A 13,913-nucleotide genomic window follows, 5' to 3' on the forward strand; every position below is an offset into this window, starting at 1 on the left:
CTGCCTGAAATGGAGCTTGTAGATGTATTCTAATCAAATTATTTCTTTTAAGGTATCTGTAAAGATATATTCAAATCTGTCTCAGAGAAATTTCACCCTAGCTTCTGTCTGTCTGTAGAACTCAGTTTTTTGTTTTGGTCCGTATTTATTCCAAAGATCTTGTTTCTTAGTCTTGTAAGGTTTAGGTAATGTCTGGTGGAGCCAAAGAAAGAAGACAGAAGTGTTGCAAACTGCCCCTTGAATTGAAGTGGTCACTGGATTACAGATGAGGACGGCTTTTGTCTTATTCAGTGTCCATAGAATATTTGCATGTGTTGTCCCTAAATTCTCTCTTCTCCTGTGTTGAATGTTTGTTATTGTGACAAACTGGCTACTTACGTTAGACACTGCCATTTTTGCTACTAGTTCGTAAATGCCATGTGTTTCACTTAACTCGGAGAATTATGAACAGTACACAGAGAGGTGGAATATTCAATGCTTTCTCTGGTTCAGTCTTCAGAAGAAAGATCAATTGTAACAGGTACTTGACAAAATTAGAGTTGAAGACTAACAGAAGGAAAGAAGAATTAAAGATTTACTTAAGTTATGTATATTCAAGTGGGCAAGACAGTGATGGCATTCACTACAGTACTTAAGAATATAGCCTGCAGTCTCTGAAGGTTTTTAGTTATCTCATGAGGGTAAGCAGAAAAAGAGCAACATAAATGCGGTATTTCTCTTTTTAAAAAGCTTTAAAAAAAAAAGTTTCTAGAAGTAGAAACCTTAATATGTAGACTTACTGCATAAAAGAACATAGACTGTATTTTGACTGAAGTGAAGGTTTTGACATTCTTGTAAGCAAACTACTGAAACAGGTAAAATCGCCATTAAAATGGTGATAATTGCCTAAAAGAATGATACATTGTGAATGGCTTTCTTGGGCTGAGAGGGCATATTTTTGGGCACGAATCTGTCCCCAGCCCAGTGTTTCAGTGTTTTGCTTATTTAAGACTTGAATAATTGAACGGGAATAAACTGGTAAAATTTTCAATCACTACCGGGATAGGCAGGCCAAATGAATCCAAAACTGTCTTGATTAACTGGCAGGAGAGGTGATCTGAAATCAGGGTGGGCTGTGCTGAGAACAGGTATGAAAGGTCTATTTAGGAAGGTGAAGTTGATTGCTGATTAAAAAAAATTAACTAAAAAGCAAGGGAGAGACATTAGGCAACAGTACTGCGGGGCGGGATCTGGGTGATGCTGAATCAGCAGTTAAATTGGCAATTAGTGAATTGGAATTAAAGGTGAGATCACGGGGTCCACGCAGAGCGCAGCCTGCTTCATGTGTTCCCACGCCTGTGTGCAGCTCACTACCTGCCGATTCGATTGCTTGCTGTAAAGCAATATAACAAACTCACAGGCGTTTTTTGAAGCCAACACCATTTTGGTGATCCTGTTTACTGCAGGGCCTCACAGCCAGATCCATACAGCTTGGGGCAGCATGCTGTGGCATAATGAAACACAGGAAGCTTTTAGGTTGGCTTCATCAATAAGAAACATGTACTTGGAGCTGTTTTCAGAGATCACGATGAGTGTATGTACCTGGCCAGTTCTGGTATGGGAAATGGGCACCACAAGTTAACTTCAGACAAGAAGCAGCATGCAATAGCTCCCGAGGGCTGCTAAGTTGTTCCCAGTACCTGAAGTGGCGTCTCCAAGGTTAGCTTGGGTTTTCTACACTATACTGCAGGCTGCAGTATAGCTGAATGAGATATTCAGATTTTAAACAAGAAATAAAGCTAATTCTAGGAGCTGTTAGCAGGAAAACTATAAAACTATCTCCTAAAAACTGGAGTTAAGCAAGGGTAATTTATTCACAGTAGATTGTTCACCTACCGGTGTCAGCACAGCTTCTGTTACTTGTTGGGGGTTTTGTTGGTTTGGTTTTTAATAACATTAAATTAGCTTTTGAAGTCACTTTCAGTATCAGTTGAATTCTGGTGATCTTTTATTCAGTTCAAGCTTGTCCTTTGCAGCTAGAGTGGGATTTTTCTAGTCTGGCCAACGTGCCCAGCCTGGCTCCCTCTGGAGGCAGCAACATGGTTGCAAGCCATCTCCCCCCAGGCTCACTCTAATGTGCATAGCACAGTGCTGGATTTTGTACACGAGGTGGCAGTGGAAGTTGTATAGAAAATGCATACACAGCTTAGAGCCTGTTAATGTCTCTCCAGCTATTAAGAGTCCCTTGATTCTGAGATTTTGTTTTAAAGGGATGATTGGACCTGCGGTGTTCTTAGTAGCAGCTGGATTCATAGGCTGTAACTATGCGCTGGCTGTTGCATTCGTGACCATATCAACAACACTAGGAGGATTTTGTACGTCTGGTTACAGCATCAACCATCTGGACATAGCGCCATCGTAAGTATTGCTGGAGCTTTTATTAGTGTTTGTGATACACTTTTGACCACCTTTATTGCTGGCGTGCCCAGGAGCCTTATATGTGGAACCACGGAGCTGTAGAGACTTGGAATGAAAGCAATACTGACTCTTTAGAGTTTGATCTTCAATATGGATTCTTTTAGGGTTTCTAGGAACATATATAAACACTTTGTCACTGCTTCAACTTCAAATCAAAATTGTTGCTGTTTTCTTCTCAGACCCTGGTTTCTGTCACTTGTATGTCTCCAAATGAGACTGTAGGAATTGATGTTGGAGGGTTTACAGTTATCAGCACTGTATTTGCAAAAAGTGCAAAGTTGGCAGAGGATATGATATGAACAACTGTTTAGTATAACATAGTTTTTGATCCTGCAGTAGTAAATAACATAATTCCTGGAATTGTATTTACTAGTTTTTGTCCTATTTGACTAATAATCTTAATAGAAGTGTTTATGGAACAGTGCGGTACACTTAGGTGTTTCACCTTTTTAAGCTTTTCCATTAGAACTGTCAAGTCTTAGCATGAGCATAATCATATTTTTTGCAATTCAGGCAAGTTACTTGTATTTGGAAAGCATCTTCTATACACTGGTGCCAAAATTTTGCTATTGGTAGGTGACCTGTTATCAATGGATGGAGACTCCTGTACATACAATTACTCTTAAATAACTAACTTTTCAAAATGGAAGTTAGTCTTCAATTTTGATTGTTTCTCTAATGTGTTTCAAATTCAGAGCCTGGGGGAGTTGTGTGTTTCCCAAAAAACAGGGATATATATGTATTCTTTTGAAAGTCCACATGTATTCTTTTTGAAAGTCCACAGTGCCCTGGTTAAAGCCAAGCACTTTGTGTGGTTAATCTACCTATTTGCAGTAGTACTTAACCAGATGTAAGCAGGGTAATACAACTTTTTAATGGCCAAAAAAAAAAAAGTTTCTGTACTGATAAGTAAGACAACAGGCATTTAACTGTGAGTGGAGAGAAAAACCTATATCTGTGGGATGTTAGCTAGAAAAAATCCTTAGGATTTGGACAATTTATGGGAGACCTTAGGTCCAAACAGAAGATGGTACCCAGGCTTTGGCCTTCGGAAGGATGGAAACAATGATTGAAAAAGGATATAAAGGAGGGGCATGTTTGGAATCAGGAATTAGGATTTCTCTGAGGTGATGGATAGACATCTGGGAGGAGAGGCTGAAGAAACAGGACGATATTGAGTTTGATAGGAGACAGGTATGAAATAGTGGCAATTGAATTAGTCTTTGCAGATGAGATTATGTAACAAGCAAGAGGGAAGAAAAAAAGCAGCAAAACCACTCAGAAAGCTGGAGTGGGATTTGAAAGAATCCTTCAAAGGATGAGTGGAAGGAGATTTTGAAGGGAAGAGGAGTTGAATAGAACCAGGGAAGGATAGTCAGGGAAACTAAGGCAGGATATGTAAGTACTGTAAAAGAAAAAAGGATGGCTCCTGGGTTCTGGCTAAGAGGAGACTTAGAGGTTGAGGGGAGAGAGAACATGTCTGACGGTCTGCTACAAGAACTGAAGAAAGAAAATCACTTTCCAGCTGTAAACAGCTTGTACTATGAATGAATATGAAAGAATGTGAAACACTGGTGAAGAATTATTTGTTTTATGTCTCTTTTTTAAAAATACAAGCATAAGCATTAATGTCAAAAGACATTACTACTGTAAGTTATTCAGTGGCAGAATTTGGATGGCTGCACAATTTTGAATTGTCTGCCTTTTCTTATGCATTACAAAATATTTATGCTATTGTCATAATATTTCCCTGCATAGGGCCTTTTCTTCACTAACTGCACAGGATGGATCCTGCTCTAGAAATGATTTAGTGTTGTATAGAGAAGACTAGTGTTCTAAGCTCTCTACCTCATAGCTATAGAAATTGAAGCACGTGTAACAGCTGAGGCAAGGCATTACAGGAGAGAGGAAGTCTTGCATTTAGCTCAGGAAGTGTGGGTTAGATGAGTGGACAGTGAGGTGGATTGAGAACTGGCTGAATGGCAGAGCTCAGAGAGTTGTGATCAGTGGCACAGAGTCTAGTTGGAGGCCTGTAGCTAGCGGTGTCCCCCAGGGGTCAGTACTGGGTCCAGTCTTGTTCAACTTCTTCATCAATGACCTGGATGAAGGCACAGAGTGCACCCTCAGCAAGTTTGCTGATGATACAAAACTGGGAGGAGTGGCTGATACGCCAGAGGGCTGTGCTGCCATTCAAAGAGACTTGGACAGGCTGGAGAGGTGGGCAGAGAGGAACCTCCTGAAGTTCAACAAAGGGAAGTGCAGGGTCCTGCACCTGCGGAGGAATAACCCCATGCACCAGTACAGGTTGGGGGTTGACCTGCTGGAAAGCAGCTCTGCGGAGAAGGACCTGGAAGTGCTGGTGGACACCAAGTTAAGCATGAGGCAGCAACGTGCCCTTGTGGCCAAGAAGGCCAATGGTCTCCTGGGGTGCATCAGGAAGAGTGTTGCCAGCAGGTCAAGGGAGGTGATTCTCCCCCTCTACTCAGCCCTGGTGAGGCCCCATCTGGAGTACTGCGTCCAGTTCTGGGCTCCCCAGTACAAGAGGGATGTGGCACTACTGGAGCAAGTCCAGCGAAGGGCTACAAAGATGATGAGGGGACTGGAGCATCTCTCTTATGAGGAAAGGCTGAGAGAGCTGGGCCTGTTTAGCTTGGAGAAGAGAAGGCTGAGAGGAGATCTTATCAACGTGTACAAGTATCTGAAGGGAGGGTGTCGAGAGGATGGGACCAGACTCTTTTCAGTGGTGCCGAGCGACAGGACGCGAGGCAACGGGCACAAACTGAAACACAGACGCTTCCATCTGAACATGAGGAAAAACTTTTTCACTGTGAGGGTGACAGAGCACTGGAACAGGTTGCCCAGAGAGGTTGTGGAGTCTCCTTCTCTGGAGATATTCAAAACACGCCTGGATGCAATCCTGTGCACTGTGCTCTAGGTGACCCTGCTTGAGCAGGGTGGTTGGACTAGATGATCTCCAGAGGTCCCTTCCAACCTCAGCGATTCTGTGATTCTGTGATTTAAGGTAGCTGAACATTGCTCTTGGGAATTCAGTCTTTCCACTGCTCTATCACAGAGTTCGTATGTGGTAAGTCAGTTGGATCAGACGCTTCTGTGATCGACTCTGAGGCCCATGTTCACATCCTCTGACATGTTCACATCCTCTGACTTCAGGAATGTGGTCTCTTAAGGATTCCTTAGCCCTGAACTTTTGACACTTTTTGAGGGCGGCTGAGGCAGCTTGAGTCTTGTTCTTTGAATATAAGTAGAACTGTATGTTGTTAAATACTCTTAAAATCAGATCCTGAGGTTCTCAAATCAAGCATCCAATAGGCGTATACATTCTTGGCCTGTGTTTTCATTTCATATCTGTGGGATGGGTATCATACTGTCATCACATCCCTCAAGAGTGTTGTGAAAATAAAGTAATATCTGTGAAGAGTTCACTGGAAAGCCATTGAGATGATTAAAATTCTGCTTGTAGTAACTGAATAGTATGCAGAAAATAAGGCCTGGGGTCCATGCCTTGAGCAAGTAGAGTGAAACAAAATATTAAATGCTGCTCAGTAAGTGAGCACAATCCATCCTATGCTCCGAGTACAACAGAGCTGTAACAGGAAAAAGGAAAGCATGCAGCTGCAGCAAGTGTCTCATGAGGCATATGTGCAAGCAAGTGTTGTGTATGCAGGTGACAATTGAGGTTTCCAGATTTGGGGGGGGGGGGGGTGCTTCACTTTGCAGTCTTAATATGTTTTTTTCAGGGGGGAATTTGTATCTGAGAGTATACACGGTATCATAGGCATTTAAAAAAGCCGCAAGAAAAAAAAAAATCATGTGGAGTGGCACTGATACTACTGTATAAGCCAAGGAGGCATAATTAGATTCACCACATGGAATGCTGGTGTTCCCCTGACCTAATCCCACTCTACTCTTCCTATCCTCCCCAAAGGCCTACTTTTATCCCCTTTGCGTTTAAGTCAGGCAAGTTCTTCCACCCCTGTGTCCTCTCACATATGCAAAGGGAATCAGACTGATTATGGGTGCAAGAGAGGCAGGTGTCTTGCTCTCAGTTCAGGAACTTCGGCCCAGCATTGCCTGTAGAGATGAATGGCTGCATCTGCAGAAAAACTTTCCTGGAATATGCTCAGGGTGGATGCTGTTTTACTGAAAATAGTGACTTTCTATTCAGCATATGCAAACTTTAATTCAGGGAAAGTCTGTCCAAATGGAGACAGAGAAGGAAAAGGGCATGTCCTTGTAACAAAGGTCATACAGAAAATAGTCTTCAGATACAGAACTACCAGAACATCTAATACAAGAGGAAAGTCTTTTTTTCTTTTTCTTTTTTTTCTTTTTCCCCTGCTTAGGTTTCTGGAACCGTCTGAACTCTTATGGCTGAAATGGCCCAGGCAGACATCCACAATTTCGAGTAAAAGCTTGGCATAATTGTAAAGAATCTGGTTATTCTTATGTATGCAGAGGCTGTTCTCAGAAGTGATTCAAAGCAATTCTACAATTCATTTACATGTCCATTGTAATGGGGCAAAAGTATGCTGATTAGAATAGCAAAGAGCCCCTTGTTGCTACTAAAACTTGCATTATACCAAAGAAATAATATTTACATTCCCAGGAAAAAGTGAATGAAAATACTGATACTGAAGAGGAAAAAATAACTGCTCTATGGTTTTGGTTTCTTACACACATTTGTTATGCTATCAGTGCATTGAATTGTTGGGGGTAGACAAGATTGTTCTTGTGTGGGAAATCTATTCCAGCTTAGCTCTTAAAAAATTATAATCATGGCAACATATTGTTGTAAATTAAAGTATGTCATTGTGATGCCTTATATTATTCCTTTGGCTCTGTTATATGCTATACACTTCACATACCTGTTCTTGAAGTCCTGATTTTGCTTTGTAACTACCTTGGAAGTCCGTTTGTATTGACTTACACCTACTATGTCATAAGAACCTGAGCAACAGATTGCTTATTAGCCTTGCTCCATGCATTGAGTCCATGCATGTTGTTATTTGCTTTCATATTACATACAGGAGTCTCCACTATGCTGAGGGAGTGGCATAGCTGCTATCTGTATCAAACACTGAGCTTATCAAGAATGCACCCATGTCAGAAACACTAGGCAAAACCAGAGGCATTTGGCCAGCAATGAATTGTCTACGATCTCTGGGGACCAGAGAAACTACTAAACTGTTTAGTTTTGAAAGTGTGTATTAACAGTATTGTAGTGCTTAAACACATTGAAGACAAAACACATTTATTTCTATTTAAAGCCTTTAAATGGAGTCTTACTGTATGCTTATCTGACTAATGAAGCTCTTACTTTTAAGCATTTCCAAGATACCAAAGGGATAGAAGTGTTATATATGCTATATTTATAAGAAATAAGGATCATTGTAACTGCAGTATTGAAGTTCTGTCTAAAATATATTGCCATACTTTGAACTGGTATGTATGTTGACTTTCAATAAAAAACAACTAATAGGTTTAATAATTTACTTTCTTAGGAAAAACACATGTTTTCCCAATCTTATGGGACTGAATGCACATAGCACAACCTTTTATACCAATGATATGGTTGGATTCTCCTGTTTTAGTAAATGAAAATAGTCAAAAAGTCTTTAGAGACATAATTGTATTTTTCTTGTTATGTTGTCATTGTTAAAATAGGTGAGGACAGGATTTCACTCTGCTGAACAGCCCAAAGTGATCACTGGGAGATATGTTCTTTCTCCTCCAGTAAACTACACCTCTTAATATTTTGTATGATTCTTCAGCCAGTAAAACCAACTTGAAAATCCAAACTGCAGGGATCTGTGCTCTGGCAGTTGGAAAGCTGGGTTCAGAGTGAAAATGTCAAGGTCTCATTTCTCTTCAGACTCTCTCACAAGTCTGTGCTTGTGGTACAGCCTCAAACATGATTTCTTTTTTCTTTTTTGTCTCGCAATACTCCTGCGAGATGTTTAATTGCCCACAGATGAGACACTGAGGCTCAGCTGTTAAGCAAGTTACCAGGTTTTCCCAGCAAGTTTTTATGACTGCTGGGGTGTGTGTGTGTGTGTGTGTGTGTGTGTGTGTGTGTGATAGAGCTACACGTTCAGGGAATCAGAAGCCTCAGAGTGGAACTGCAAGAGTGACAACCAGCAAAATGGGATAAGCCAGACCCATTCCCCCTTGGCATTTAAAGCCCTGACCCAGAGAAAGCTGAAGGGAACCACTGCTGCAGAGCTCTGCTGACTCAGGCCTTTGGAACTTACTCTGTAGTGTAAGTGGGAATATCTATCTAGGATAGTGTTACTGCCTTTTTGGCAGATACTTTTTAGCAATGATATCTGAACCATCTCTTACTATTGCCAGACAGCACTTTGTCATACTTCTTGTTGCCTTTCCACTTCCGGACATGCAATGTTTCCTCCCTAGTTTCTCCAGTGGATCCATTCCAGAGAGTTTGGTTGTGGCTTAGCTAATGGGATGTGGTTTTGGTTATGGGTCCTAAGCAAAGCTGCGAGTAGTTAATTCAAGCTAAATTCTGTAACTGGCCTCTAGAGAACATAAACATGTACTGAGTTTCAGTTAGAATAAATGCAACTGATTCCCATTTGAATATTTGTTTTTTAATTTGTGTGATCAAGATGAGGCTTGTGTGATCTGATTAGGCAAAATTGCTTCCATGGCTGATAAGCAGGATAAGTTTAATAAGCAATGGGAACAACTTCTCTTACAGGTATGCTGGAATTCTCCTTGGAATCACGAATTCATTTGCCACCATCCCAGGAATGGTGGGGCCAGTTATTGCCAAGAACCTCACTCATAATGTAAGTCTATTTACTGTTTTCTCAATTACTATATTTCTGAATGAAAATAAAGGCAAAATCAAAGATCTGTGTGGGTTTTTAGAACTTTAGTGACTCAGCCCTTACATCCTCTAGGAAGGAAAACTTGCACATTTTTATCATGTTAGAATTCTGTTAAAATTCCAACTAGACAAGACAGTTGTACTGTTTTATCAAATTAAGACAGGCTCTTTCATGTTTTTTCTAAAATCAGTATCCCAAATAAGCTATTGAGTTGCAAGGTCAGTATTTGTCAGATGAACAAGAAACTAGATTCAAACATACAGTTTTTATAATGCATCCCTCTGTATGTACATCACAGGAGCAGAACATTCTAAGCTATGTTAGTTTCCCAAGACCTAAATTGAACATTAAGTGTTAAATTTGACCTCCAAAATGGTATGGTTGGGCAGAAAGTGTGATTTTAAAGTGGGTTTTTTTGTTTTTTGTTTTTTTGTTTTTTAAGGGAGGTGGGGGGAGGAAGGGAGTTGTTTGCTTACTTTTTAAATCAACTATATGAATTATTCTAAAATATTTTAAGAAAGGAAAATGGGAGGAGCAAGTTTACTGATACAAGTGAATTGCTGCTGTTTGTGATCACTCCAGTCATTTCCTTAAATAAATTGAAAATATTCACTTATGCGTAAATCCAAACAAAAAAGCTTCTTCCATGCAGATTTTAACAATTCTTCCCCACCCCACCCCCATATGAATGTACTGTTTTGGTGTTATTCTGTTTTCTTAGTAAGATCATTTATAGGTTTGTTACGGTAGTCATCTGCAATTTAAAAAAAATAGCCCTAAAACATCTGCATGTATTATTTCTTTATATTAAAAAAGTCCACAATTCTTTGCTACACGTCTTCAACCTTTTCTTACAAAAATTACCAGAGTTCAGAAGATTCTCATTGATATCTGAGTAAAGATAAGTATCTTGTTTGAGCAAAATTCACATATAGCTAAAATGCTGATGAGTCTGGAATCTCCACCCAGTAGTCATTAAAATTAACTTATTGTTTAGTATAGGGAGAAGGTCTGCTGTTGAGTTGGCTAACCTGAAAGCCAAGTAGTGTTTCCCATTAACTTAATGTTCCCTGTGTGTCTGTGTAGTCTTCATGCAAATCTGAATTTGAATATGAAGATTGAGCATCTGAGGTGATAAACTGATCCACATTATCTAATGTAATTTTGATAAGACTGTCTGTGTATGCTGGCTTATTAAACTGAAGTTGACTAAACTGGCAATTTGATCTTTTGTGTTTATAATGCTTTTATGTTGATATGAAATCATGCTGTTTAGCATTTACATTTAAATAGGCAGGCCATGTAGCATCTGTTTTAGAAATACTTCTTCTTGAGTGTGGAGCTGCTAACTGACTGCATTTTTTTTTTTCCTTCCTTTTTGACAGAATACCGTGGGAGAATGGCAGACTGTTTTCTATATTGCTGCTTCTATTAATTTATTTGGAGCAATTTTCTTTGCATTATTTGGAAGTGGAGAAGTTCAGGACTGGGCAGTCAGTGGTTATCACTTGCACAGAAACTGAAGGAGACATTGAAATACCAAAGCTGTGCTGAATCCCTATATGCTAGAATTATGTGACCAGAAAAGTGCCTTTCCTACTGATGCCTAGGAGTCTTCAGAGCTTTTCAGTTTATCTGTGTATCTTTCATACTGGAAATCATTGACAGCATATGTATGTTATTTCCTAACAAGAAACTACTTGAATTAAATAGAATGGCTTCATGTTAGGATTTGATATCAAATATATGATCAAAGAATTAACATTTTAAATTGATGTGCTAGGCTCAATTTCCTTCCAAATTTTGATTAATATTTTTGAATTAATGAGTAGGAGGTTGTTTGATACTGAAATGAGAGGAAAAAAGTGATTGTGTAGCAGCATAAGGAGGAATGGAATGCGAAGAACTGTACATGAAAAGCAGTGCTTTTATTTCCGTAATAAGATTGATATGTTTGTTTAAATGTCCAGAAATTTTCTAGTTTTCTACAGTCTTTTATAATTCTTTTATTTTTGTCAGTGTTTTAATTGAAGTCTAAAAAATGCACAGATGGCTTTATTCTATTTTATGCACAGCTTCTCAATATATAAACATTCGGTGTTTCAAGAATACAGCTTCACAACTGATACCAAGCAATGAGGAAGTAAAATGTATGGTTGTGACTGACAGTAAGCCATGTGTTACTGCTCTCTGTGGTGCAGGTTTTTTAAATAGGCCTTATTTTTATTCATCTGTGCAAAGAAGTAGTGGTGCAAATCTGTGGTTTAAATCTAGGCAGTGTAAAGAGTGAACTAGAAATAGAATGTCTGGATGTTTACATTAACATAACTTTCAATTTGGCAGTGCAATTTTTGGCTGTTAATTGATACAGTGGAATTCTTTCCTCTTGCATGTAGATGTATATGTCAGCTTGTCAGTGTAAATGCAATAAAATAAGGCCAGTGTAGGGCATAATGAAGAAAATTAGTTCTATAATAGTCTTGTTATATAAAAGTAGAATTAAAAAGAACTAGTGCAATATCCTGATGCTGTTATTCTCCCATCAGCATAAGATTTGACACTTGAGCATCCTTTGCACAACTTGCGATTAAATGCCACACAGTAGGATTAAATGAAGCCTGTGAAAACAGTGGTCTAGTTAAGAATGAACGGCTGAGTAATCTTGTCACAAAGCAAAGGAAAATTCCCGTGCCAAAGATTCCTGGATTGGAGTAATTGGGTAAAAAACATTTAAAGAATAAAAGAAGGCTCTGGGTTTTCCATATACCACCAAATCAAAAGAAAAATCCAGTACTGAAGCTGCTCCAGTGGAGCCTACCTTCCTTCATTTCTGGGAAATGGCATCCACCTTTTACTAGCTTTAAGAGTCACGTTGTTTCGACCTTCGTTGTTGTGTCATGTTCTCTGATTGCTGGAAGTGTGTTTAAATCTGTGTTTGTGTCTGCAGCATTGCCACAGTAAATGATGCAAAGTTCAGATGAAATTAGTCATTTTTCAGTGGGAGTATGTTAAAGCTATGTTGTATCTCCTGTGTTTCCACAATAAATAGAATAAATACTTACATGTGCAGCAGTTGTTGAAAATGGTCATCTCCTAGAAGTTAGAACACAATCCTCTAATCAAAGTTTGCTGAAGAACTTCGTTGACTGGATTAAGGGATGGCTAATGGTTTCCTGAAACTACCTGCTTCATCAGCTTCTTATCTAGCTTTACAGGTGAGTAGCATCTCCCACCTGACGCTGTATTAAAAGGAATAATTTCACTTTGTGTCTGGAGATTTGTATTCTTTTAATAGTCTTGTTTAAAAAAAAAAAAAAGATTGGGGATATATATTGAGTTAATTTACTCCTCTGCTCTTTTAGAGGTCATGAGTGGGGCGACATACAGACAGGGTTTCTGTTTTGTCTGTTCTGAAGTTGAAACTTCAGCTTCCCATGCTTTCAATCTTTTCCATTGAAAACACTCGGATTGAATTTCAAAAGAAAAAATACGTATTTAAGGGAGCAGATGTAGTAGAAGTATGTGTAGACAATCTATGTATCACTGAAACAAGCCTGAATTAGGTCCAGTGAAACTGAATCAATTTTAGGCATATCAGACAGACTGAGCAGTCCAGGAATTTCTGACCTGGATACCAGATTTTGTTTTTATTGATCTAATGCATTGTTAATGCTCCTATTGTGTACTGTGTTACTTTTAAGTAAATTTGTGCAGAAAGGGGGACTGAAAAAAATGCTATAAATCCTGATATTATTTCTAAACAATAGGCTACAATTACCTTGGTTGGAAATAATTATTTCCAGTTTGATTTTTTTTAAAAAGAATCAGAACACAGGATAGGATTCTTGCTCCCAATCCAGCAAAGCTCTTAAACACTTAGCAGTTTTGCCTTTCTGCATCATGCTCACAAGAAAGGAAAATCTGTAGGAAAATGCTGTCAAAATTATTTCTGCTAATCATGATGTTTTTATATTGCATTGCCATGTTCCTGTTCACACATCTGTCAATCTGTTTCTTCTCTGTTCAGAAACATCTCATGTTCTCTATTTTCAGAAGTGACAGTGGTTTTGAGTGTCTCTGTTCTCAGCTCACCTGTGTGAGATAGGGTCTTGATTAGAACTGGGCAAGTTTTTTTGGTTACTGTTTTTTTACTGAAAACAGCACTTTTGATTGTTATTTTATGCTGAATTTCCTCCACAGATTTACCAAGGTAAGAAGCTGTGTTCTCCTTTTTCATCAGGAACCCTCTGATTAGGATGCCCCCCTGGAATGAGAAAAGTCAAGAGTTCAAAACCAATTTTTCCTATTTCAGAGCAGGAGTTGAATCACTGCTTGGGAGCGTGTCTTAATGTTGCCAGGTATTTTTTAAGTGCATTCTCCTCGATATCTTCTGACACAATTCTGCTTTTACACAGAACATCTGGATATTTTTTTGGAACATTTAGTGCAAAGTCCTACATCGTTAATAACAGAAGTGGAGTAACTCTTAGCAGAATACCCTGTAGCATGTGATGTGGGCATTGACGTGAGAGCATTGACAAGTGTCTTCATCACTCTCTTGAAAAGAGGAAGACCCACAAGATA

At 39.1% G+C, this 13,913-nt stretch overlaps 1 protein-coding gene across 4 annotated transcripts in view; it reads left to right on the top strand.

The window, feature by feature from the left end:
- Nucleotides 1-13,913, top strand: part of SLC17A5 (solute carrier family 17 member 5) — a 30,860-nt gene extending 16,947 nt beyond the window's left edge. For 2 of the 4 annotated variants that reach the window (XM_067294105.1, XM_067294108.1), the window contains 3 exons: nt 2,250-2,397; nt 9,197-9,287; nt 10,715-12,390. In XM_067294105.1, coding sequence (XP_067150206.1) covers nt 2,250-2,397; nt 9,197-9,287; nt 10,715-10,852 — 377 coding nt within the window. In that variant the 3' untranslated portion in view covers nt 10,853-12,390. Of the gene's footprint in view, nt 1-2,249; nt 2,398-6,821; nt 7,916-9,196; nt 9,288-10,714; nt 12,545-13,744 lie in introns of those variants that run through there. The other 2 variants (XR_010883805.1, XM_067294106.1) reach the window with 2 other exon arrangements.

Source organism: Apteryx mantelli, chromosome 3, assembly GCF_036417845.1.
Source record: "Apteryx mantelli isolate bAptMan1 chromosome 3, bAptMan1.hap1, whole genome shotgun sequence".
Lineage (NCBI taxonomy): Eukaryota > Metazoa > Chordata > Aves > Apterygiformes > Apterygidae > Apteryx > Apteryx mantelli.